The sequence below is a fragment of the Microtus oregoni genome, unplaced genomic scaffold (genome assembly GCF_018167655.1).
Source record: "Microtus oregoni isolate MIOR12 unplaced genomic scaffold, Mior012 000020F_ref0000438, whole genome shotgun sequence".
Lineage (NCBI taxonomy): Eukaryota > Metazoa > Chordata > Mammalia > Rodentia > Cricetidae > Microtus > Microtus oregoni.
The window spans coordinates 16,378,675-16,406,500 of NW_024543079.1; the positions used below are offsets into that span (position 1 = coordinate 16,378,675).

The 27,826-nt window shown below is 45.9% G+C and overlaps 1 protein-coding gene across 1 annotated transcript; it reads right to left on the reverse strand.

Moving 5' to 3' along the window:
• Positions 1 to 1,179: 1,179 nt before the first annotated feature.
• Pofut1 (protein O-fucosyltransferase 1) lies at positions 1,180 to 27,799 on the reverse strand. The gene is made up of 7 exons (XM_041670979.1): positions 27,590 to 27,799; positions 25,506 to 25,627; positions 21,299 to 21,481; positions 19,849 to 19,961; positions 9,662 to 9,854; positions 7,732 to 7,974; positions 1,180 to 3,521 (listed from the first exon to the last, which is right to left on the reverse strand). Exons 1-7 carry the CDS (start codon positions 27,729 to 27,731, stop codon positions 3,333 to 3,335), a joined length of 1,185 nt encoding a protein of 394 aa, XP_041526913.1. The 5' UTR covers positions 27,732 to 27,799; the 3' UTR covers positions 1,180 to 3,332.
• Positions 27,800 to 27,826: the final 27 nt, after the last annotated feature.

Here is a 27,826-nt window from a genome sequence, read left to right on the forward strand (position 1 = left end):
GGTTTGGCAGCAAGTGCCTTTACCCACTGAGCCATCTCACTGGCCCTTGAATTTAACAAAGAAAAACTTAAAAACTGCACATATCAATGCCGCCCCCAACCTGTGAGTTGTAAGCCCGTGGGAGACATCACTCCACTCTGCCCTGCTGGGCCACTGTGAGAACTGAAATAGCAGTTGCAGCCAATGCACCGCAGATACTTGGTGATGACAGAGCATGGCCATTCCAGGAGACTGCTCACCTTTCCCAAGCTGCTGCTTCCACTGTGTGCAGTGGGCACAGGGCTGCCAAAGAGGTCAAGCCATCCTTCCTACCTGACATGCCTGGGGAGTCTTGGAGGCTTCAGTCGGGATTGAAGCGGTCCTGGGAGTCTGTCAGCCCTGCTGGGCACTGCCTTCCAGAAGTGTTGGCCTGTGCTTTCCCACACTGTTTGCTCAAGGTGAGACCATCTTTCCCAGCTGTTGTCAGAGAGCAAACAGGAACTTGAGAGCTTAGTCACCTGGGGAGGAGGGCTTTCCTGCCCCCAGAGGTTTAGGCTTCTGGGGCCAATGATGGGAGTGGACTCAGTGCCTTGTCCTGCAGGACTCCACAGAAAGGGTACCCATGGCCTTAGTGCTCTTCTCTCCCCACTTCCTCACTGCAGACCCTGTTGGCATTTCCCTGGGCACCCATGCTGATTCATTTAAAGACTCAGGGCGAGTCAGGTGAGACAGCTCACACCTGTAATCCCACACTTGTGAGGCTGAGACAGGACTGGGATTCTATCACAAGCCTTGGTTATATCAAGAGCTTAAGGCCAGACTGGGAGACAGAAGACCCTCCAAAGAGAATAAAACAATAAAAAAATCTAGCTGGTAAAATACTGACAACTGTGAAATCAGTTTATTAAATTCACAACTTTTGTTTTTTTCCCCTTTTTTTCTGAGAAAGGTTTCTTTGTGTAACAGAGAAATTGCTCTGTAGACCGGGCTGGTCTTGAACTCAGAGATCCACCCACCTCTGCCTCATGAGTGCTGGGACTAAAGTCGTGCGCTACCACAACCCAGCTCATAATTTTTCATAATTTGCACCATCTTAAAGAAAAAGCTTTGCAAGTAGTCATTTTCAAATCACAGTAGTAAAAACTGGGGACACATTTAAGGTGAATCACAAACTATGGATGGAACATCCCTCAGTGTAAGTTTACATAATTAAAAGCATTTATTCATCTATGTGTGAGCAGTGAAAACACAATGTGTGGTTAAGTAAAAACCCAAGACATTAAACATGGTTATGTAGATTGGTATCTTTAAAAAAAAACTGAATTACAAAAATAACGTGATATGCTGAGACTGTGGCTTCTCAGCCCACCTCCAGCACAATGGGCAGGCTGCTCACCCCAGCCAGCACCAGCCTCGGCTTTTACCCCTCCTCTCATCCATTTTCTCATAAGCACAGGCCAGGTCTTCCTCTTCTGTCTAAAACCTGTGAGGAGGCCCTGTGGTCTCAAAGTGTTTGTCTACTGCTGCCCCCTCACTGTCTCGCTGATCCCGCTGATCCCTCGTTGCATCCCCACCGCCCAGCCTGGGGCCTTGCATGTGCGGAAGTTCTCTTTTAACTTAAAATGGCTTCCCTGTACGCACAGCTGCGGCTTTTCTTGCAGGACTCCCCATCCAAAGTACACAAGCTTTGCCTTCCTTTCTGGATGCATTCCTGATCCTTTGAGGCTTTCTCTGCTGCATCCCTCTTTCCTTGCACATAGTAGGTGATCAGTAAACACTTCCTGAATGAAATCACAGAGCTATCCAGAGGGCTGGAAGCTACTGGTAGGCTTGGCCCTCGAGCTGGCAGTGGAAGTCAACAGCAGGTATACAGCAACAGCCAGGGTGGCCCACCGTTTCCCCAGGTGTCCTGCGGAGCAGAGTCTAGCAGCAAACAGAATTGAATTCTAGAAGGCCTGATCTAATTCACCACCCACAGCTGTGCACACTGGGAGAATCATTCATCCCCCCCACCCTCCCAAAAAAAGAGAAGGAAAATAGCAGGGCTAAAGTAAACAAGAGGATGCGCATAAGGCACTAGCACAGTGCCTGGCCTGGAAAGCTGGCAATAAGCAGCAGCTAAACCCCACAACTACTACACAGGGAACTTGGTCTCTTTCACATTTACAATGTGTACTAGATGACTTGACGCTTATAACCTGTCAGACAACACTTACAGGGCACAAACAGACATAGTACAGTGCCTGCCACACTTCAGGAACTCTGTACCAATCAGGATGGTCTGCAAGGTCACACACCGAGGCCCCCACCTCTCAATGTCCCCATGCAAGGTGGATTTAGATCCACCGGATGAAAACTCGCAGGCTCTCAGGAATGAGAACTGCACTCTCAGAAAGACCTCACTACCCCAGCAGTGTACTGGCTGGAAGGGCAAAGGTTGTTCCCAAGCTGGGGCTTCACAAGACTTCTATGCACTAATGGAGGCTTGGAGTGCAGTCTTTGGGGAACAGCTACGTGAGGGCTGAGACCACAGGCAGAGGCTGGGAGAAGGATCTACCAGACAGCAGCCTCCAGCACCCTGGTTGCCCAGGGATGGTGCTGAGGCCCTAACACCATCACCTGCTGTGTGAGCACTTACCTGTTGCAGAACACTGCATAACTGCTAACTCCAACCTGCAGTGTTCACCACAGGGCAGCCCAGGGATGATGGTGGCTGGGCCTGCAGGGGGATGAGTCTAAGGGTCCTTTAGGGAATCCCTGGAAAAGCGGCCAATAGGCCACCTGCTCCTTGCCTTTGTATTTATAAGGTCACTTTAGGTGTCTCTGCTAAGGGAGTCCATGGACTTTAAAAACAAGGGCGAGTTTTCAGGTAGTCATGGCTTTGCATCAAAACTATAGAGATCAGCTGAGTGTCTTGCTACACACCTGTAATCTCAGCACTTAGGAGGTAGAGGCAGGAGGACCAGGAGTTCAAGGCCAGCCTGGGCTATAAGAGATCATCTTAACCTCAATCCTTCCTCCCTCCCTCCCTGACACCCGAGTCGAGAAACCCTATAAAAAAATATCTTCCTCTTTATGAAGTAACTGTTTGAGAGAGTTCAGTACTGCAGGCTGCTCTGAGCAGGGCAAGCCCAGGCCAGAGGTGGGCTGCTCTGTATGTAAATGTTCCCTGGAAGCATAGGTAGCTGAGAGCAGCTCCGGCTGGAGAGAATGGAAGTCCGTGTCTGGGATGGAATGCCTTCCTCTTCTAGGAAGTCCCTGGTACTGTTCTCCATCTCTCCCAGGAGAGAAGAGGCGCTTACAGTCCCAGAACATCCTTAGCTGCCAAGTCTGGCTGGGGGCTCCAGGTGGGATCAAAATTCATCCCGCAGCTGAGAGGGTTTGTCCATGCCAAAGAAGGATGACTGCCTCCCGTGGAGGTCCCGCTCCCGCTTCACGAAAGCAGTGAAAGAGGAGACACAGTTGCCAATGAAGTGGTCAGCCTGGCCAAGGATGTACAGGTCGATCTGGGCCACCTCAGGTTTCAGGCTCACCACCTTCACCTGTAGGGAGGAAGGTAAGAGCATGAGCAGGTGCCAACAGGCCAGTCTCAACATTCCTCTCCTGACTGAAGTTTCAGACAGAGGGAAGATTGGAGAGGATGAAGATGTGCGTTGATGTCTTTGAAGTGTGCCCACCTGAGTCCTGTCTCCAAGCCCAGCTCCCTGAGCGATTCCTGAGCTTCCTATAGCACGGTTTCTAATTGGTTTTAATAGTAAAAACCCTGGAGTCAGATATTAGGGGGTGAAAGCTGAAAGATCAGAGAAGCAGAGCAGCAGCCACTATTTCTTACCTCTACGAAATCCTCAGACCGAATAGGGTATCCTCTCTATAAGGACTGAATGCCCTGAGCTCCTGTGTCCTTCCGCCTTTTATTCCTCTCTCTGCCCAGCCAAATCCCTTCCTGTCTCCACCTCCCTAGTGATGGGATTAAAGGTGTGCGCCACCACTGCCTGGCCTCAATGGTTAACTAGTGGCTCTGCACTCTGATCTTCAGACAAGCTTTGTTAGATCACCAAACATCATTACACGGCTCCTACTGGATGGAACCTTCCTCTGCCTACCCTACAGTGCCCTCACAACTCACTGAAAGGCTGCCCAGGCTTGGAGGTGTACTCATGTGACCTTAGTAAGCACAAGGCCCTGGGTTGTTCTAGTCCCAGCATCAAATAGTCCTCCTAAGAAACCCCTCATGTCAGCTATGCACTGCTTGCTGGCTTCCCTCAAGCTGGACACGGGAGCAAGGATCATGCTCCCCCCTCATCCCGCTGTCAAGATGCCCTCCTCTTCCAAGTAGCATTACCAGGCCCGATGTCCTTACAATCTACTGACCCCTGTGACCTTTGCAAAGGTAGGTCACTACCATCTACCGACCCCTGCGACCTTTGCAGAGGCAAGTCACTTCCTGTGAGAGGCTACCTCTCCCTGGCCTGACCAACTTCAATAGCTCTTCCCTGTCTCTCACTGCCTCTTCTGGTCTGGTCACTACAGAACTGCTGTAAGAGACTTCTGAGACACCCATCTCCCCTGAACTGCTATCCAAACTGCATACCCTTTACAGGTGCCCTGGGCCTTTCAGATAAGGATGGCAAGTCATCAATGCACCTGATAAGGCCTGCTCAGGCTAGCTCTTCCATCACCCACTGTCCTTACAGCGACAGCCACCATCTGCCAAGCGCCCTCCCTTTTTGTTTCTCCTTAGGACCTTTACAAATACTGTTCCTTTATGAGGTGTCCTAGCTAGTTTTATGTCAATTTGACACAAGCTGGAGTCACCAGAGCAGAGTGAGCCTTGGTTGAAGAAATGCCTGTAGAAGACTGGGCTGTAGGCAAGCCTGCAGACCATTTTCTAAAACAGTGATTGGTGTGGGAAGGCTCCCATTGGGGGTGGGGCCAACCCTGGGCTGGTGTTCTGGGTTCTAATAAGAAAGCAGGCTAGCCGGGAGATGGTGACACACACCTTTAATCCCAGCACTTGGGAGGCAGAGGCAGGTGAATCTCTGTGAGTTCAAGGTCAGCCTGGTCTAGAGAACTAGTTCCAGGAAAGCCAGGGCTACACAAAGTTACCCTTTTGGTCTTGAAAAACCAAAAACAAACAAAGGCGGGCTAAGCAAGTCAATAATCAGCCTCCAAGGCCTCCAGGTTCCTGTCCTCACTTCCTTTGATGATGAACAGTGATGTGAAAGCTCAAACCAAACACCACACCCAACTTACTTCTGGCCATGGTGTTTTATTGTGGCACTAGTAACCATACCTAAGACACGGGCAAACCTCTCTGTAACCGGTAACTGCCAATCACCCTTCATTTCAGATCACGTGGCACACCTCTAAAGAAGTCCTTCCCAAGGCTCTTAGGGCCCCCCACCATGCACCCCAGTACATGACTATCTCTGTTAACACCCTGGCCTGGGGGACCTGACCTGGACCTTTGTTGCTCTGCTCAGTCTTAACATACACAGGTTTGACAAACCCTGTCCTCACTCCTGTTTGCCACCCACAAAGTCTTCTCCAGTCTAGGCTGTGGTCCTGAAGGCAGGACCACATTTCATTCATCTGGGTTCCTAGTTTAAAGGTGTAAGGTGTCACTCAGAACAAAGAAGGGACCTGGGGAGGTTGCTCTGTCCGAAAAATGTTTGCTTTGTAAGCAAAAAGACCTGAATTCCACCCCCAGAATGCATATTTAAAAATCAGCACTGCTACATTTGGTTGGTGCCTTCAATCCCAGCACTCAGGAGGCAGAGGCAGTTGCATCTCCTTGAGTTCAAAACCAGACACAGCTACATAGTGATACTGTGTTTTTTATTTTTATTTTATTTTTTTAAAGAAAGTAAGCTACCTTAGTGGTGTGTGCTCAAAATCCCAGCATTGGGAAAGGAGGCAGGTAGTTCAGGGCTTGCTGGCTAGCCAGCATGGTCTACTTGGTGAGCTTCAGGTCAGTGAGAGAGCATTTCTCAAAGCAAAAGGTAAATGGTACCTGGCGTGCTCTGACCTCCACATGCAAATCTGCATGTGTGTGGACACACATGCAAATGTCACACATCACAAAGGGGAGGAGGAGAATAGAAAGTGAGCCCATGGGAAATGGGGCTGAGGGTGGGGGCAGGGGTGGGGCAAGAACACCAGCACAGGAACAGGAAGTAGGAAATATCAAGAGGCTCATGGCCTAACAAATGCATCAACCCTACAGCTCATGAAACTCCCTGGGACTCTCCATGCTTCAGCTCTGCCTGGAAGGGCTCTGCTGTTCCACCAAGGCGCCTGGGCTCTAGTAGAGACACTATCACTGTCATCTCACCAAAACCCCCCAAATAGTCCCACCCACTCCCTGAACTTACCAGCTCTGTCACTCCAGCCACAGCTGGCTCGCTCTGGGGCCTCGTAGTTAAGTTCTGCCCCTTCTAAGCCCATTCCTCAACTACAGCATGCAGGGGTAGTGAGTGGACCAGAGGGTTCTCAGCTGATTTTCTATGTAGGAAATGGGCAGGACAGACCAGAGGGCACCGGCCGCACACTTCCTGGTTGGTTGGAGCATCTTTTTTTTAGGGGGTGGAGCAAGTGAAAGGACAGAAAGGCATCCAATGACGTAAGGCCAGGAGCTCCCAATGTCTGCCTCCCCCTTGATTTTAAACATTCAAATAAATATTCTCTTATCTATTTCTATATGTTGGAGTTCTTAGACTTGAAAACACTTTTACATAAGCCCTTGACAACCTCTAAATTATACTTTGTCACACATTTTTAAAAAATTCATCTTCCTACCATCTTCCTCTTAAGGCCAGCCTAGCATCTGAGGTCCTCAGTTACTCTGGTCCCCTGAATGCTCACTAGTCGCTTAGCCACCACACAGAGGCACACTCACTCACCACTTGCTGCTCCCTGGTACTAGAAAAGTTCTGCTGTTGGGCAGCACTTCCTGAGACAGTCCCTGAGCACAAAGACCGTCCCTTTCATTCATTTCTGGTGCTAAGGAGCGCTAACTACTGAGCATTACTGTACAGCGGGATGCTGCGGGAGACAAGTGCTATCAGGTCACACACTTTGGATGAGGAAACAAGCACAGAGAGCTCACAGTGAGCAGAATTCAAGTCTCCAGAGTATATTTCTTAAGCCAGGTGAGATGGTGCAGTCCTGTAACCCAGCACTTGGATGGAAGTGGAGGCAAGAAGATCAGGAGTTCAGGGTCATCCTCAGCTACCTATTACATTTTTTAGCCAGTCTAGGTTACATGAGACTTGGCCCTGCCTCAAAAATAAAACCAAATCAAAACAGAGTATATGCGCTTAACTTCTCAGCAACTGTGGCTCCTTCTCAGAGTCCACTATGTCCTTATTCAACAAAGCATCTGCACCATGTGTCAGGCACTGTCTTAGATACTAGGATGAGACAGGTGACAACCTGCAGAGGTCAGTGCACTAGGGGAAACCTCAGAGAACAGAAGAGGGGTCTATACTAGTCTTGGGTGGTCTAGAACGTGCCTCAAGGAAAGAAAGGGCCATGGAGACTCCAGGAGGGATGTGTGAACTTCTGGAGTAGAATGAAAACTGGAGAGAACTCGGAGATGTCTGAGTTGTGGACAGAAGGAAGGTTAGGAGAAGAGTGTGTAACCAGGCGAAGGGCCGGTGGGGGGAGCACGAGGCAGGTGTGACAGCTGTGGGACTAGCGGAGCCTTGTTTCCATTCCCTCCCCGCTGTACTCCCTCTAGGCTAGGCGTACCTTCTCTGTGACGAGCTGTTGGATCTCTGGCACATAGCTCTCAGAGTCTGTGGCGATGTAGACTGACCTGGCATTCAGTGCCCTCACCCAAAGCTTCACAGCACGCTGGATTTCCTTGAGGTCGGGAAGGCACATGGTCATGGTGAGGGGGGCCGCTGTGCTGCGGCTGTAGCCCACACACTGAGGGGAAGCCATGAAGTGTGACCCTGCAGTCCCGTCCTTCAGCATGGCACAGGCATTCTTCTACAGGGAGGGGTGGGCGGTGAGAAGTTAGAGAAGCAGACACAGGAATGGGTAAATGGGAAGGAGTCTAGAGTATGTACTGAACCCAGGACTTGGTGCATGTTAAGCACCATGTTCCACCACTGAGCTATACGCCCACCCCCAATACATGTATACTAATAGCATTAAGAGAAAACCCATGCATGGTGAGGCTGATCTGTAATCCCAGATCCACTTGGGAGGTGGAAGAGGCAGGATCAAGAAGTTCAAGCAAGCCTTGGTTACACAGTGAGTTTGAGGACAACCTGGGCTACACAGGACCTGGAGTGGGGGACATACTAAAACAGCAACACAGGTTATTTCTGAGTGGGGTTTGAAAAGCATTTTTCTGTTCTCATTGTTATCTGGAAGTTGAGTGGAGTTCAGCACTGCCGATAAGGGGAGGCTTATCTGATTCCTGCCAAGGTGGGACTTCTGATCACTCCCCTGAGGCACGTGTTTGCTGTGGCTCCAGAGAGATAGGCTTTATCTGGCTAAGGTGGGTCCAGGCTATTTCTGGCTGGTTATCGAGTTTTTCTCATGCTCTTTTTTACCCTCTAATGAGATGACTACATGGTTTTTCTTCTTTGGGTATTAGAACAATGAATTTCATTCCTGGGATAGACTTTGCTCCTATGTTTAACAATTAAAATTTTTTATCTGAGTTTGGTATTTGTTTAGGTTAGCTTTTTTCATAGTGCCGGGATGGAACCAGGGCTTTGTGCTTGCTAGCAAATGCTCTACCACTAAGCTATACCCCAGTCTTGAGCATCTTTTCTCTTTCTGTGTTCCAGGAAAGAACAGACGGCAGCTAGTCATTGTACGTATATGAGCATGTGCATGGTTCGGACAGCTCACAGAACATTCTGAGCCCGATCCTTGGGTCCTTTTCCTTACAGAGGGGCCAGGGAGAGTCTAGAGGTTAACTGTGAAATTACCTTACTATTAATCATGTGTGTGGTGATAAGGCTCTGGCCTTGCCTCTATAAGGCAAATGATCTACCACTCTGCCATACTCCCAGTCTTATTAATGAACTTAACCTAACTTTTTTTTTCTTTCTTTTTTTCAAGACAGGGTTCTCTATGGCTGGCCTCAAACTCAGAGAGATCCACCTGCCTCTTCCTTACAAGTGCTGGGATTAAAGACATGTGTCACCACCATTCAGTTATCTTTCTTTCTTTCTTTTTCTTTTTTTTTTTTTTTTGATTTTTCGAGACAGGGTTTCTCTGTGGTTTTGGAGCCTGTCCTGGAACTAGCTCTTGCAGACCAGGCTGGTCTCGAACTCACAGAGATCTGCCTGCCTCTGCCTCCCAAGTGCTGGGATTAAAGGTGTGTGCCACATTCAGTTATATTTCATTTTCAACAGCAATCTACTTGCTAACTCAAGTGGGGCAGAGGACTTCTAGGCCAAGGGCCTCTGTCTAGCTTTCTGCCTAGTTTGGGATCTGACTTAATGCCTCAGTTTACCCATCTGCAAACAATGCTAGCTTTTCAGCAGGTGCTCTACCTACACACTCCTGACGTGTGCTGTAGTAGCAAGATCATGATATATAATCCAGACTTGGTGGAGTTAGCTGCCTCTGCTCCAGGCTGAGACTTTCCACCAATCACTACAGGCCTGGGCTCTGCTTAGGCAAATGTCAGCCAGAGAAAGGAAAAGGAAGTTACCCAGTCAGAGCCAATGCGCAGATGAATGCCCACATAGGGCCTGATGAGGTGGGTGCTGATCTGGGCCTCGCCTGTCTTCACCATCTCATCAGACCACACCATGTACTTCTGGAGTGCCCTGTGTTCCTCCAGGACAGGGAACTGGGCTGGGGCCCCTGGCAGTGCAAGCACTGGATGTTCCTTTGGAGAAAATCTAGGTATAAGACCGACAAGGGGAAGTCAGATAGAATGCACAGAGAGCCCTGCTACTACCCCCACGGGAAAAAGGACGGCATTGCACCATGCCCCAGAGACCCTGTGGAGAGGCCCCTATAACATGCAAGAGACGCAAAGGTTGTGAAATCTCAACGGGCTGATAAGAAACCTTGGTGGAGACAGCAGGCACAATATGCAATACTGTTCCTGCCGCACGGAATTTACAACCTCCTTTGCTTGTTTAACAATTAAAAATTTACAGTAGAGCATTCCAACATTTTATATATCACGCTGGCTTCCAGTCTGTGGTGTAGTAATTTATTCCAGGGTGGGGTGTCTGGACCAAGCCTTGCCCTTTTACCCACTCGGCGGGACTGAGTACATGAAGCTGCTTACACAGACAATGTTGGTCCCACTCACAAAGACTGTGCACATTGGGACAAAGCTAGTCATTCAGCACTTAGCAAATACTTACTGATTGCCTATGCCAGGACCCAGGAAGAAAGAGACCAGCAAGGTCCTACCGTCATGTAGTATACCAAAGGTCTGCAGATAACCCAGCACACCCTCTCAAGACTCCCACCACACAAAATCTTTTCTGCAATGTTTCCACATCTTCTCTTCACTAAGCCAGGCTCCAACGGCAGTGCCTCCTTCCATGTGCCTCGATCACTGCTTAGCGCATGTGAGGGCTCAGTAAGACAAAGAATATTAAACCTGTGTTTCCTCTTCAGCTCAACCCAGACTCCAGTCTAGCAACATAAAGCACTTTGCTGCCCATGAATTTACAATGCACTTTCTGACTCCAGACTTCTGCATTCGTCTCCTGTCTCCACCTGAAACATCTTCCCTACCCGCTGAAATCCCTTCTAGATATTACAACCAAGTGCAGCCACTCTGGAAATGTTTGTGGTTAGTTTCTCATGAAATCAGACATACAATTACAATATGACCCAGTGATGGCACTTGTGGGCCTTTATCCAGGGAAATGAAAACTTGTATTCACACACAAACATATACACTAATGATCACAGCGGCTTTACTTCAACTGCCCTAACCTGGAAACAACCCAGATAAATACAACAGCACATCCATACTATGAGCTGTCGCTGCCATAAAAAGCATGGGCTTTCAACACAAGCTATGGCACTTAAGGGAATTATTCTAAGGGAAAAAAGCCAATCCCAACAGGGCACAAACCATATGACTCCATTTGCATATTTTTGAAAGGGCAAAGGGAGAAGAGGTCAACAGCTGCTAGAGTTAGGGATGATGTGTGTTTACAGAGGCAGGTGTAGTAATAATATTTACATTGAAAGAATTACTCAGGCTGGGGGGTGGTGGCGCACGCCTTTAATCCCAGCACTAGGGAGGCAGAGACAGGTTGACCTCTGTGAGTTCGAGGCCAGCCTGGTCTACAAAGTGAGTTCTAAGACAGGCTCCAAAACTACAGAGAAACCCTGCCTTGCAAAAACAAAGAACTACTCAGTATCTTAACTGTGGTACTGAATATATAAACCTACACTAATTATACAGAACTAACATACACATACACACAGTTGTGTATAAGTAAGACTATCTAAAGAAGATAGGATCACATCATTGTCGAGATCCTGGCTAGGATACTGAGTCAAGGGTATATGACAAGATCTCTCTATATTGTTTATCACAACTACATGTGGATCTACAAGTGCCTAATTTTTTTTAATTTAAAAATTATGAAAGGGCTGGAAAAATGACCCATGGGATAAAGGTGTCTAAGCCATATGACCTGAGTTCAACTCCCAGGCCCACATGACAGAAGGACAGAACCGACTCCAGTCAGTGGTCCTCTGTGTGCTGTCCTTCTAAACAAATGAATAAATGCAATGAAAGGAAAACAAAAAAAATGTAAAGCATCATGAAATATTGTAAACCCTACAACAAACTTGGAAAATAATTCAAAGGCCCATGGCCTACATCAGCAGACACTAAAACATACATACCTAGGGCTGGTGAGATGGCTCAGAGGGTAAAAGCGTTTGCTACCACACCTAAAGACCTCATTGGTTCCCTGGAATCCACACTGAAGGCAGGAGAGAACCAACCAACTCCTGTTCTCTGACTCACACACATAGCCCAAAGTAAACTAAAAAATAAAATAAATACAAAGCCCTACCTCACCATCTCTTTCCCTTCTTTTCTTTCTTTCTTTCTTTTTTTTTTTTTTTTTTTTTTTGGTTTTTCGAGACAGGGTTTCTCTGTGGCTTTGGAGCCTGTCCTGGAACTAGCTCTGTGGACCAGGCTGGTTTCGAACTTACAGAGATCCGCCTGCCTCTGCCTCCTGAGTGCTGGGATTAAAGGCGTGTGCCACCATCGCCCGGTTTTTCCCTTCTTTTCTTCTCCCTCCCTGAAGACAGCATTTTCATGTATAAGTCCATCCATCATCCATCCATCCATCCATCCATCCATCTATCCATGCCTTAATTTCCTTGTCTTATAACAGAGCTGAGAATAGGCTTACCTCATAACACTATTAAAAAAATACAATTACATATTTTAAGGTACACAATGTGATGTTTTGTATGCAATGATCAGCACAGTCAAGCTTACTAAGATACCCATTTATAGGGCTATTGAGAGGATTAAATGAATTAATATATGTAAAACCTTTAAAGCAGTACTTGGCACACAGAAAGGTCTTACAAAATTCTGGGCATCATTGTCATGTTGCATATAACCTAGTTCAACTTTTAAAAAACTGAATCTTATGTCTGGTGATTGGACCGTGTTGACCATGGAGATCACAGGGTCATGATGACATCTCCTGAGATTTCCAGTTTGAATGAGTAAATCCTTTGTTAGCCAGTGAGGCTGTTTCACCCTCCACTCATACCACAGAACTGCAATGCACCTGACACCCATTCTTCACACTGACCCAAACACATTGATCAGCAAATGCCTTCCAAGCCTCCAGATGGGTCACCACTCACAGGCCTCAGTTCCTTGTCCTCTGCATTCTGACACGCTTAACAACCATCATTTCTGCTGCCAGAACTGGACAGAACTAAGGACAGTGGCCCTAGCAGTCTCTTTACCATGATTTCCCCAGACACTGTCAGAGGCCTAAGCAGTGGAAGCAGGAGGAAAGGGTCCCCCCACAGCCTGGCTCCTGTTTATAAGTATATACGTGGCAACAATGTACCGAGTCATATTACGTGAGAAGCAATTGCTTTACTTGCATATTAACTCATTTAATTCCCACAAGAGCCTTGTGAGGGAAGTGTGCCTACTATTATTTTACTGATAAAGAAACTAGACACAAAGAGGCTAAATGACATGCAAAGTCAAAGGGTGAGAACTGGAGGAGCACGGTTTGCACTCACGCAGTCTGCTTCACTGTTTTTTGTTTTTCAGTTTTAAAGATGTACGTAAATGTGTCTGAGTGTATGTATGTCTATCATGTATATGCCTGTGCCTGTGGAAAACAGAAGGTTCCAGATCTCCTGAAGCTAGAGTTAGATAGGTAGTTGTGAGCTGCCTGATATGAGGGCTGGGAATAACCTGGGTCCCCTGCAAGAGCAGCAAGTGCTTTTGTTTTAGACAGTCTGACTATGCAGCTCTGGCTGCCCCGGAACTATGTAGACCAGACTGGCTTTGAACTTACAGAGATCCTTTTGCCCCTGTCTCTCCAGTGCTAGGAGCCATCATGCCTGGCTCAGCCAGTGCTCTTAACCAGTCCTACTAGTTGTCTTCTTGACCCCTAAACACTACTTTCATCTTCCCTCCCAGACAAGGAGCACCTCCTCATAGGGGTATAAGGCTTACTTCTCTAAGCCACAGTCCCTAGCACAGGCAGCAGGTGCCATACATATTTTTAGAATTGAATGTGAGGAATCAAGGGCCTTATAAAAATACCAGGGCATGCTGATGGTGGTGGGTAGAGGAGGAAGAAACTAATATTGCTTGAGTACTCTCCGAGGGGCTAGACCCTGGCTGATCTCTTCAGGTATAACCTCAGGGGCCTCTGAAAGGAAAAGAGCTTTTCTGACCTAATGGATGCTGACTCACTAGAATAAATTGGGATTTATGCCCTTCCTGCTCTCTTGGGAAGAGCTTGGAACTGACCCTTGGTGAATTCCAGTTTTGGAATGTCTATTCCTGTGCCCTGGACCTGGGCCAGCACAAAGCTATCCCAGTAGGACCACATCAGCTGTGGCTCAACAGGCAACAAGAGATCAAGACTCAGCTGCTCACTCTCCCTCAGTGCTATCTGGGAGAATTGACTAGAAAAGCTGGAAGACCCTTAGTTGCAAAGAAAACCTAACCAACTCCACCAGCCAACCTGACCATTCCCTCTTAGGTCCAGAGAAGGCTGGCTTCCTGCTGTTGAACCTGGTGAACTTCAGTGGTATATCACCATCACACCCCGGCTACTGAGGTCCTCTAGGCTCAGCATCCATTTATGGAACCAGTAGATGATACCACGTTGAGTACAGAGGACACAGAAACACAAGCAAGGCAGAGTCTTGCTCTCAAAGTCCCTGCCATGACAGACACTTTCCCTCCTGCTCTTTGCATGGTAGTTCTGGATTAGCCTTTAGGGCTTCATAGATTCAGCCATAAAGGTCTTGCCAATCACACATGACCTCTATTGTCTTCTCAGGTTTCACCCTGGGAGAATGACCAGCAATGTACTACAGTTTGGCTATGAAATCTTTCAAAGGCTCATGTGTTGAAGTCTTGGTCCCCAGTGCAGCACTGACCAGAAGTGACTAGAGCACAAAATCTCCAACCTTATCAATGGATTAATTCACCAAGGGGCTCATAGGTTGAATGGACTATTAGGAGGTATGGTTTAGTTGGAGAAAGTAGAACACTAAGGGAATGCCCTAAAGGGTATTGTCTTGTCCCTGGTCCTTCTCCTTGGCTCTTTATGCTTCCTGTCCACCGTGTGAACTGATTTATTCCATCATATGCTCCCTGCCACAATACTGTGCCTCATTATAAGTGCAGAGGTAGCAGAACCAAGTGACAAGTTAAAGCCCTTGAAACCATGAGCCAAGAGGAATCTTTCCTTCTTTAATTTTCTCTGGTATTTTGTCACAGGACAAAAAGCTGCCACGATATACTCAGATATCTGTTCTTTATACATGTGGATAATTTCAACACAATGGTCCACATACTTCCAAGAACAAATTGCTGAGAGCTGATGGTAGCAATGGCTTCACTGAAGGCCACTAAGAATATGCAACATGCCAGGCAGTGGTAGTACATGCCTTTAATCCCTGCACTTGGGAGGCATAGGCAGGTGGATCTCTATGAGTTCGAGGCCAGCCTGGTCTACAGAGTGAATGCCAGGACAAGCTCCAAAGCTACACAGAGAAACACTGTCTTGAAACCCCACTCCCCCTAAAAAAAAGAAAAAGAATATACAATAAATAACAACTAATACTATACAGGTCAACCCATCAGATGAGTTAACTCTCTGATGGAGGGCCTCACTAGGCAAAGACCATAAGTCACTGGCTATGGAAACTGGTTGCTTCTGTCTGTAATTCTTCTCATGTGCCACTAACATTCCTTCCCTAAAAACAGCTGTGGGTATTTTCCCCACTGCCAGTGTGTTTATCTAGTATATATAGTCCATCTACTGGGCACACATACAGCTGTGGATGGTCAGGAAGATGATTTCTGCTTAATTGTACAATTTTGATGATTAGAAATAATACTAGAATATTTTTGAAAATTGCAATACTCTCAGTTACAAAGGCAGCTTTTTACCCATTTAGCTGATTTTAGATTTCAGGGCAGATTCAAAATAGACTAGTTACTCCTGCAAAAATACATAAAGGCAAGTTCTCAGGTGTCTGTTTGTTGAACCAAAGTTAAGCCGATAACATTAAGACATAACATCCTGCAGCAATTGAGTTTCTGCACATACTCCTTGCTTCAGTTTGTGGTGCAGGACTCAAGGTACAGCCAATTAACTGTTTACTGTTTAAGTCCTGAGTTTCAATGTCACTCCCTGTCTGGGAATCCTGACCACTTAAAGCTATGTGCCTGCTCTACTCACCATGCATGGTCAGCATGACCTCCCTAGCCTAAGAGAAACCCTGTGACTTATGTGTCATTAGAATGGGTCAGATCCTGTATATGCAACTCATAACTGTCCAGAGTAGGTGGTTGAGGGAGGTGTGCGCAGCGAGAGCTATGTGTAGAAGGCGGTATGTGCCGAGAGAGTTGTGTAGAAGACAGAACTGTGTAGAGATGGAGCAGCAGCTGTGTAAAGATGTGTAAGAGGAGATATGCTGGGCTGGAGAGATGGCTCAGTGGTTAAGAGCATTGCCTGCTCTTCCAAAGGTCCTGAGTTCAATTCCCAACAACCACATGGTGGCTCACAACCATCTGTAATGGGGTCTGGTGCCCTCTTCTGGCCTGCAGGCATACACACAAACAGAATGTTGTATACATAATAATACATAAAATAATAATAATAATTACCTAAAATAAATAAGTTTAAAAAAAGAGGAGATATGCCGAAGAGAGATGTGTAAGAGACAGATATGCAGGCAGAAGAGAGCTATATAGCTGTGGAGAAGAGGTGTATGAAAAATGTAGCTGTTTTCAGAAAGAGATTTTTTTTTTTATTTTTTATTTTTTTTTTTTTGGTTTTTTGAGACAGGGTTTCTCTGTGGTTTTGGAGCCTGTCCTGGAACTAGCTCTTGTAGACCAGGCTGGTCTCGAACTCACAGAGATCCGCCTGCCTCTGCCTCCCGAGTGCTGGGATTAAAGGCGTGCGCCACCACCGCCCGGCTTCAGAAAGAGATTTTTTAAAGATGAAGTAAAAGAGAAAAGTTACCATCAGAAAGCGTGTGTTTCTTTATTACCCCTCAGACAGAAAAAGTTTAGCCCTCGCCATATTCATGGATTTTTTTTTTTTTGCACACCCTAGGTACAGTCTTGGAGCAGGCTTGCTATCACAAGACTATGATAGCAAATAAGCATACGTTATCTGTTGAATTGAAGCTCTACCACAGGATTCACAGACTGAGAACCAGCAGAGCGGAAATGATCCATGTGGCGGGAGACAAAACAGATGAATCAAACTGTGCCATTCAGCTTTAGCATGAGTGAGATCTGGACACATGCTTCAATACTGACAAAGCCTGAAGACAACATGCTGCTATATGAACAAGTTAGACTTAAACAGGCAAATACTACATGACTGTCAATCCAATGCTTGAGGTTCCTAAAATGGGTGAGCTCATAGTGAAATTAGAGTCAGGTATACTGGGGAAGGGAAAGTGGAGAGTGACAATTAGCCTTTACTGAGTACAGTCTTTGGCTGAGAAGAGGAAAAGGTTCTGGAGATGGAGGGTTGCAAGGGCCGCACATTACGACGTACATAATGTGACTGAGTTGTACACTTACAGTGGCTTTAAAAAAGCTCATTGAGTTGGGTGGGCATGATGGGGCACATCTGTAATCCCAGCAAAGTAAGGCAGAGGCAGGAAGAGCATCGAAAGTTAGAGGCCAGTATACATAGCGAGTTGCAAGCCAGAACCTGTCTCAAAAATACAAAAACAAAACAAAAAACCCCAAAAAATCTCCATCAACATAAATATACATACATATAATGCTATTCACTCTTTTAAGCTCTTATGTTTTCATGTTTGAAATTGACCCTGCTAAAATTACTGTTTAAAAGTTCAAGACCAGCCTGAGCAAACAGCAAGTTTAATTAATGTATGTAGATGTGTTCATGGATATAAATATACTGAAGGGCAAATGCACTTACAAAGGGCTAATGGTGCTCCTGTAGCAGTGGGATTAGAAAACATTTAATTCTGCTGTTTTGTTTTTAGACAGGGTCTCATGTAGCCCAAGCTGGCCTTAAACTTACTAATGTAGTTCACACTGGCCTTGAACTCCTGATCCTCCTGTGTCAGCTTTCTGAGTATGAGAGTTACAGGTTTGAGTCACCATGCCTGGCAATTTGTTTATTGAAAAACAAACAAACAAACAACAAAACCCCCCAAAACTATCTAGTCTGTGGTAGATATTCTGAACTACTCATTGCAAAAAATTAAATGTTAACCTGTATTTAAACTTTGTATAGAAGAGATACCATAAAGAAAATAGAAAACAAGTTCCAAACAAAACAAAACAAAAAAGTCCAAGTCAAAAGAACTGTCCAAACTGGTGATAGCATATGCCTTTAATCCCAACACTCAGGAATCAGAGGCATGCAGATCTCTGTGACTTCGAGGTCAGCCTGGTATACAGAGAGTTCCAGGATACTAGGGCTACACAGAGAAGCCCTGACTCGAAAAACAAAAAGAAGGAATGGGTTTTTGGGTCAGACTCTGCTATTTCAAAGTTCATGACCTTGGACAAGGGATTTCGTTCTTTTCTGCTTCCTGTTTTATGCATATATCTTAGATGACCATACCATTCCAAAGATTCATTAATCCTGAGCTTAAGCCTACCAAGACTTTAAGAATAATGTGGTATACAGCATGCATGAAATGTGTTAGCTCTTACTACTTTATTTTTATTTTTTTTAATATTTATTTATTTATATGTATACAATATTCTGTCTGTGTGTATGCCACAAGAGGGCACCAGATCTCATTACAGATGATTGTGAGCCACCATGTGGTTGCTGGGAATTGAACTCAGGACCTCTGAAAGAACAGGCAATGCTCTTAACCACTGAGCCATCTCTCCAGTCCCAGCTCTTACTACTTTAAAGATTCACATGCAGATCCAAGTTGGCTATGTGGCAGCCTTACTACCTTGGGTATTTAATCATTGAGCTAAGCTTCCTTTTGTAAAACTGAGGACTGAGAAATGGGTAGTTCAGTGGTAGAGGGTTTACCAACATGTGTCAGGTCCTGAGACTAACCCCCAACATTCTCAAGATGAAACTGATAATAACAGCCATTTCATTAAATTTCTTATAGATACAATTAACATAAAGCATGTGAGTGAGAGCTGACTGCTTGCTTAGTATGCATCATACATACACTTTCTATGCTAGGAAGCAAATTCTTTAGTGGAAACTGGGACCAGAGACCTCGAATGGTTTTCAGTCTCCCAAGAAACAGGCAAAGCTGGGTTGAGCTCACAGTGTTCACTCCTGTCTGTATTGCTGCTCCTATTACTCCCTAATTAATCTGGTTTTTTTTTTTCTTTTCTTTTCTTTTTCTCAAGACAGGCTTTCTCTGTGTAGCCCTTGCTGTCCAGAAAAACTCTGTAGACCAGGCTGGTCTCAAACTCAGAGATCTGCCTCCTGAGTGCTGGGATTAAAGGCGTGTGCCACCATGCCTGGCTTTTCAGCCCATTCTGACATAGCCCAGGCTCTTTCCTGCATTGCTAGAGCCCCAATAACAGATTCCCCATGCAAGGATATCAATCTGACTAGACTGTGGTTCTCCAAAGAAAAGGGCTGGGCCATCCTCATTTTTGCATACACCTTTGGTCTCTGAATACTGTGTCTCACACATGACAGACGCTCCATAAATATTTCACAGCTTGTGCCTGTGTCCTGCTAACCTATTTTTTTTTTAAATAGGGCCTATGGCACACAATTAATAATGCCTAGCTAGTAATTATGAGGGTGACATCACTTCTCAGTCTGCACCCGAGCTTTTCTCTAGGCAATGCTTCCAGTTTTTCACCCTGTGAAGAGGAAGACAACAGGGGAGTGATTCTCACGCCTGGAGGAGGAAATCGACATGCATGTGACTGAACAATGTTCTTTTTATGACATCCCTTATCAGCCGAGAAACTCTTGCTCAACCTTGGGGCAGGTCAACATCCCGCTGTGTCAGGCGATGAGATGGAAACAGATCACATAGGATCCCAAGTTCAACAGACAGAACACAGTGCTTGCACCTTTGGTCTCTTACAAGAGGGTGGAGCAGAGGTGGAAAGGCCAGGAAGGAGCTGGATGCCTCTGAGCCCCAGCCCTCCCTAAACTCAGTACTGCTATCCCCTCCAAGTACCTCTGGATCCATTGTTCTTTGTAGGAGGCACTGAAGGAAATGCCTGTGAACAGCTCCGACTTATTGAAACTCACATGAAACTGGTCCCAGAATGGTCCAAAGGGATTTCCTTCCTGCAAAAAGAGAGCAGTGGAAAGCTTAGTCAACGGGAGGGCAAGTTACCTGGGGATGAGGCCAAAGAACTGCAGAGAGGGCCTTGAGAGATGGATGGCAAGACACCTGGTAAAGAATTCTTATAGGATGGCCCCTTGGCTAGGGGCTGAGGGGAGGGCTTGTGCTCTTTTGGTTTCCACCTGTGTGTGAAGGAATCTACTCTGTTCACATGTCATATACCACTAACCCTGTAGTGGTAGGTTTGGGCTGGAACTATGCTAAGAACTAGGGCAGTGGTTCTCAACCTTCCTAATGATGCGACCCTTTATAACATATATATATATATATATATATATATATATATATATATATATATATGTATGTATATACACACACACATATACATATATAAAACCTCATGTTGTGGTGACCCCCTAACCATAAAATTATTTTCATTGCTAGTTCATAAAAGCATCTGTGTTTTCTGATAGTATTAGGAACCTCTTTGAAAGGGTCATTCAAGGGCTGGAGAGATGGCTCAACGGTTAAGAGCATTGCCTGCTCTTCCAAAGGTCCTGAGTTCAATTCCCAGCAACCACATGGTGGCTCACAACCATCTATAATGAAGTCTGGTGCCCTCTTCTGGCCTTCAGGCATACACGTAGACAGAATATTGTATACATAATAAATAAATAATTAATTAAAAAAAAAAAAAAGAAAGGGTCATTCAACCCCAAAGGGATTGTGACCCACAGGTTGAGAACCACGAAACTCAAGCTTTAAAAAGATACTATAGCATGCCACTTTTCAAGATGGAATCAGACTTACAGAAGGTAAGACATGTGCCCAAGGTCAGATAGCTGGTAAGGGCAATATAGGGGGAAACAAGCTAGGCACTTTTAAAATTTATAGCTTTTCTACCACTTGTACCAAAAGATATTGGGGTGTATCATTCACAAAATACCAGAAATGCAAATTTTTACTAATTATCCATGACAGCTCTTGTCCTGCTAAGAAGTGGGAGAACATTCACATTAAGAGCGTGAACAGTAAGCCAAGCTACACCATGTTGGCCAGGGCTTCCTTATACCATGAGGACATCATCAGCACCTTTCTCATGGAGCAGTCTGCATGTGGGACTGCTGTGCGGGCATTAGTTACTATGCTGACAACACTTCTGCTCCCAGGTGCTCTTCCTTACGGCCTACATTCTATACGCCAGCTAGAACAGGTAGAAACAAAGCTCAGAGAAGTGTGTCAAAGGTGACACTGTTAAAAATGGCCAGAAACAGACCAAATCCCCATCTTTCCACACACTGCTACATCAAGGGCCTCGAGGACAGAGAACAGGCTCTACCTTCATGGGACATGTCTTCTTATCAGGACTTCGTTGGGCTGCCACCTCAAAGCAGTATGCCACCCGCTTCTCAGGGGGCCAGTGGGTGGGGGCCAGCTTTTCCATGAAGTCTTCCAGGCTAATAACACGATGGTAGGCTTGGAGGGGCTCCAGCTTGAAGTACTTCTGGTAGGACACATGGAGCTAAAGGAGAAAAAAGAGGGGTACAGGTCTCCATAGTAACACTAAGGCCCAGACTAGGTGATATGAGAGGCCTGGAGTGGGCTTCGGCTCAAGCTCAGTGGTAGAGTTCCTGTCTATCATGCATGAGGCTGTAGGCTTCATCCCTATTACAACAGCCACAACAAGACACCAAAGTTAGGACAAAGACAAACTGAGAGAAGCTATCTTCCAGCTCAAGAACAAACAGCAGCATCTCTGGTGTTCAAAATGCCTGATATCTACAAGGAAAGATAGGTGAGTGAGACAGCAAACATCTCACAGCAAAGGAACCCAAACAGCCCATACATTCAAAAGATGCGCGGCCTCACAAGTAGTTACGAAAAGTAGGCTGCTGCTGTAGTGGCTTTACATCTTTCCTAAGAGTAGAATTTTAAAGTCAACTCCCATTGTTGGAACAAATGTACAAAACTGAGCTCTATGGCCCTCTCTACATGGCTGCTGGGAGTAATGCTTGCTTTGGGACAACTACTTGGGGTGCATACCCAGAGCATGGGCATGCCCCTTCTATAGACGGTATTCACTCTGGAGAGGCTCTGGTACTTCCTAAAGGAAGTGTGGATGGCACTCAGTTACTCAATGGAAGCCAAGGAAAGAAGCAGTCATATCACAAAGTCCAAGAGGGTAGTTGCCGTCAAACAAGAGACCAGGGTTAGCAAACTTCTCATCGACTTGACCTACATAGCTTTGTTTCTTTTCAAACAATTCTTTATTTCTTCTCATTACAGGAATGCATGATATCAGAAAAGCATGCACAGTGGTGCATGAATGTAATCTGACCACTTGGAGATGGTGGTGGAAGAGCAGAGAGTTTGAAGCCAACCTGGGATTTATAAACTTCTGTCTCAGAAAATCAAAATAGAGATGATGAGGCAAGAAGAAGAAGAATATGTTCACGAGGACCACTTCCAATCAGGTGAGTTCATGGATGGTGGTTAGAGTCATCATCATAAGTTTTTAAATTTTTTTTGTTTTTCAAGACAGGGTTTCTCTGTGGTTTTGGAGCCTGTCCTGGAACTAGCTCTTGTAGACCAGGCTGGTCTCGAACTCACAGAGATCCGCCTGCCCCTGCCTCCCGAGTGCTGGGATTAAAGGCGTGCGCCACCACCGCCAGGAAGGTTTTTAATTTTTTAAAAAAGTTTTGAGTCAGGTGTGGTGTATACCTGTAATCCTAGCACTTTGGAAATAGAGGCAGGAATTCAAGTCATTCACATTGCAAATCTGAGGTCAGCCTGGGCTACATGAGACTCTCTTTAAAAACAAACAAACAAAACCCAAAAAACAAACCAAACAAAAGAATAAAAATTTAGTTTAAATATATTCTTACAACACCATGGAACAAAATCTGGATTCTATCCTACAGGTCAAGGTTTCTCAAGCATATCCCAAGAGGTCAGGTGAAGTAAAAAGGTTTCAGAGCTACAGGTATGGTAGTGCATCCCTTTAATCCCAGCACTCAGGAAGCAGAAACAGGCAGATCTCTGTGAGTTTGAGGCCAGCCTGGTCTACAGACTGAGTTCCAGGACAGTCAGGGATACACAGAGAAACCCTGTTTTAAAAAATCAATCAACTAATCAATCAATAAAGTATAAGGCTTCAGAGTTGAAGAGATCTAGAAAATTCTGTTTTAAGCTGGCTTCTTTACTGCAGCAGGGCTTCTTAAGGCCTTTGCTGTGCTGTTGTATATCCTCAATCTAAAAACTTGGGATAATGGGAATTGGAACTAGCATTTCTGAAACCAGACAGGAATTTTTTTTTTTTTTGAGACACTTGATCTCACTATATAGCGGTAGCTAGCCTGGTACTTGTATGTAGTTCCGACTGGCCTTGAATTTACAATCTTCCTGCCTCAGCCTCCAAGTGCTAGATGTACAGGACTTCATCACAGTTAGCAAGGTTTGCTTTTCTGGAAGAATTGATCTGTTGACAGAGAGGGGATTGCACTGACTACTTAAGAACAGAAAAGGAGGGGAATTATGGAGCTACTACAATGATCCTTATTAATGTTCAAGAATGCATTATTTATCCGCTTAGTTTTATTTTGAAAGAAATTTGGAGACATTCCCATGTAGCCCAGGCTCGACTTAAGCTCAAAGCAATCTTCCTACTTCAGCTTCCCAAGAGCCAGAATTACAGGCATGAGCCACCACACCCAGCTTATTAAGCATGCAGTTAATATGTACCTCCCATACATCTAAGTGAGATATGAAGTGGTCTAGATACCAAAGAAGGCGAAGCGAGGCTTTGACAGCTGAGTGTGTATTCAAGAGGGGCATTCAGGATGAAACCTAGAGCCCAGATGAGTAGAGATGGTGGATAACTGAGGCTGGAATTGCAGATGGTGACACAGGTTTGTAGGCAAAATAGCAAGTGTAGCTCCAGCGTTCTAAATCTGAGATACCTGTGACAACTAAGCAGACTTGAGTGTCTAACATAAGAAACACAAGTCTGTACCAGAGGTGTACTGGAGGTGTAAGGAGAACAGTGAACCCCATCTAGTCAACGGCACCTATAACAGAGTCAGTTAATGGCAGCAGCAGCAGTTGCTATTCACTGAGTGCTGACTTAGTTCCCGGTGCTGTACTCAGCCTTGTACAAGGGTCTGCTCACCTGACTCAGAGGAAGGACATCACCAGCAGAACCATGGGTGAGCCCTGACCGAGGCACAAAAAATGGAATCTTGATGAGGTCAGGACAGCAGAAGCAGTGTCCTGGAAGCCAGGGGAGGAGGAAGTTTAAGAAGAGGAGAGGCTCACAGGGAGTCACTGGGTGGTCAGGTAAGACACAGTTTGAGAAATAAACCTTGATTTGGCAATTCTGAGGTCGCTGGTGACCTCAGTGACAATAGTCACTTTAGGAACTGGAAGCTTATTTGAGACAGGCTGTGACATCCATAGAAAGTAAAGAAGTGGAGACTCAGTATGACAACTGGCTGAGAAGGCTAGGATACAGCAAGCCAGCAAGAAAGAGACAGATGAGCAATAAATCTGTCCATAAAGCCTAACAAGTCAGATCTGAGGAACTTCCTGTGTCCTGGTTCGGTATACTGAGGAGCCTAGCAGATTCTAAGAGGAAGACCTGAGGCAGGATCAAGGCACTACTGTCAGTAACTCATTCAATCCTCATCACGAGGTAGCCAATCATCACAGGTTATCGTAAAGATGACGAAACTGAGGTACAGAAATATGAAGTAGTTTGCCCAGGCTATACAACTTCCATGCAAAGAAAAAAAAATACACACAGAGAAAAAGCATTGGAATTAAAAACAGTGTTCTGTTCGTGCTAAGTATATATATTTTTAACTACTTAACTTTTTGTTAACTACTTAAACTTTTCAAGTCAATTCATTAAATATTAAGTTCCCACATCCAGGTCTCTGGGGACATGGTGAACAGAAGGAAACAGAAGGCCACGAGAAGACACAAAGAATAAGCTAAGTATCAGCAAATGATGAGAAAGTCATGCCCAGGGACCTCTTGCTGGGATGAGAGGCAGCACTGGAGCCAGACTGCCTAGGTTGGTAGCCTTGAACATACTACCAACTAAGCCATGCCTCAATCTCTTTTTTAAAATTGATAAGAGCACTTATCACCTACTATTGACCAATAGGATGTTCGCAAGGTAGGGTGAATCAGGAATGGAAACGGAGGCTTTAGTTTCAAGACAGTCTCTGGAAGTAGTCAGCCTTGGGGTTGAATTCAAGTACTACCCACAGGCTGTGCAATCTTGGGCAAGTTACCTCACCCCTCTAAACCTGGGTTTCCTCGAGGATGAGCTGTGGGAAAGATGAGCTAATCCTCACGCAGTGTTCATACAATGCCAGCACATGGCAGGTGTTGGGTAAAAAAGTTGCTATTTCAAGGAAGACAATTCTAGGCAGAGAACAGGACAAGCCTGGAGTGGAAGTGAAAGCCAGAGGCCTTAGAGTCAAGCAAGTCAGCCAGCACGGGGAAGGTGGACAGGGGCCGAGGTTAACACATGTACTCACGTTGGTGAAAGGAGGCTTGTGATGCTGGTACTCAATCCATGGAGGTACAGCCAAGGTGCGGTTCAGTAGCTTTGCAAATGCCAGGGAGCCCAAGAAGTGATCGGCCTGGTTCCCAAAGCGCCCTGGAAATGGTAGATTGTGGGTAGAGTGGTCTGGGGCACTAAAGGCATGATGTATGAAGGGCTCAGAAAAGACGTACATCTGAGATGGGGGAGGGTCAAGTCACCCAGGTGAGTTAGTAACACTGGCACCTAAGAGGTCTAGGTTTCCACATTTGACATTGCTTAGTCACCCCAGATTCCACGCCATTTCCCTAACATGCTCCATGATCCCTACTTGTTTTCTTTGCCAGGAGTGTCCTTTAGCCTGTTTCCACTTACTTGCACAAAGGGGGGGTGGGTGACCCTGATACCTCATTTGCTAAGACACTTTGATCACCCCTATCCAATTCTCTTGCTCTCAGCATGGATTTGAGTTATTTTATTTTATTTTATTTTTTGGGACAGGGTCTGTGTAGTCTTGGCTGGCCTGAAACTTGTTTTATAGACCAGGCTGTCCTTGAACTTGTGACAATCTTCCTGCCTCTACCTCCTAAATGCTAGGATTACAGCTGTGTAATCAGATTATGGATTTACTTATGTGCCGGGGATTTAACCTAGGGTCTCACACATGTTGCGTGCATGTGTGCATTACTATTGAGCTAGACCCACAACTTGGGTTATTCGCATTTGCCATTTCCCCTCAAATGTCTTTTTTCCCCCACTTTTTGGCTTTCTGTATCAACTGTTTTTTTTTTCAGTCTGTGGATGTTTTGCATATAAAGGCCTATTTGGTTTTTGTTTTCTTTTGTTTGCTTGGTTTGTTTGTTTGTTTTGCCAAGTTCTCTCTAGGTAGTCCTGGCTGCTATGTAGATCAGACTGGCCTTAAACTCACAGAAATCCACCTGTCTCTGGCTTCCAATTCTGAGATTTCAGTTGTAAGCAACCACACTAAGCTATCATCGGTATGGCATTCGTTCATCCACTCCAAAACCACTGCAAGGCCAAAATGTGCCGGATGCCACAATATAAAATGTTACATGTTACAATATAAAATAGGGCAAAGGTAAAGATCTCTGCCCCCCAGGCACTCAGTACTAATTCAGGTTTGGAGACACCAAACATGAAAACAAATTCATTACATAAGATTTTGAGAGTTGCAAGGAAGAAAACAAAAAGGTTTGGTGATGGGAAACGACGGAAATTACTTGAGCAGAGATCAGTGGGGTCAGTCCTCTCTGGTGAGAAGGGTGGGGTGGGGGCAGAAATTAGAGGAGGCTGTTCCAGGAAGAGGGAATAACTCATAGACCTTTGTGTGTGTGAGGAACAGAAGAAAGCAGGTTAGTGTGTCTGTAGCTGAAGGGCCAAGGGAGAAGGGGTGTGGAGAAGACCAGAGTGGAGCCACCTAATTCAAGATGACAGCCATGGTCAGGTATGCAAGCAACTAAGGGTTGTAAGAAGGAATTAATTTTTCAGTGATGATTTACTATTCCGTTTACATTGCATCCCTGGACTGGTTCTTAAGAGTCCTTGTTATCTTTTATTACCTCAGTTTTTATCACCTTGTACCAAATTATTCATGTACTTAAAAAAACAAAAACAAAAACAAAACTTTGGTTTATTGTCTGTCTTCCTAAAATGAAGGATAAGGGTATGTATGAGGTTTATCTGTCTCATTCACTACCGGCACAGAAGACAGCGCCTGGGACAAAAAAAAAAAAAAAAAAAGTGGCACATAAATACTTGCTGAATGAATGTAGGTACTGCCACGATTTAGCGCGGGCAAGTCTTGCCCGACAAACTCCATTTACTGGTCTCGGATTAGACCTCGAGTGAGTCACTTAGCTTCTCCCTTCCGACGAATGGCAAGTTGAACACTAGTGGCCCGTCTGCACCCGTGCAGCTAGGGCAGCGAAGAGCACACCTTGTCCTGCTCCAGGAGGTCTCTCTTGGACCTCACGAGGCGTCTCTGAGAGCCTTGCAGAAGTGGCTCCGCCTCCCCAGCCTCAGTTTCTCCATTTGAGCAGTGGGCTCGGGAGGCCTTACCCATGCAGGGACAGTAGAGCAGGTAACCGGCCAGGTCCCAGGAGTCCGCCGACCGCCCACGGAGCGGCAGCGGCAACAGCAGCAGAAGTAGGAGAGACGCCCGCAGCAGCAGGTGTGGCGGTGCCCACGCGGCGGCGCCCATGTCGGCGGCGGAGCCCCAGAGCGTCGCGGCTGAGAGGCGGGGAGGGGGAAAGCCGAGGCGCGAGTGGCCGCCCCGCTCCCGACGCTCCCCGCGCG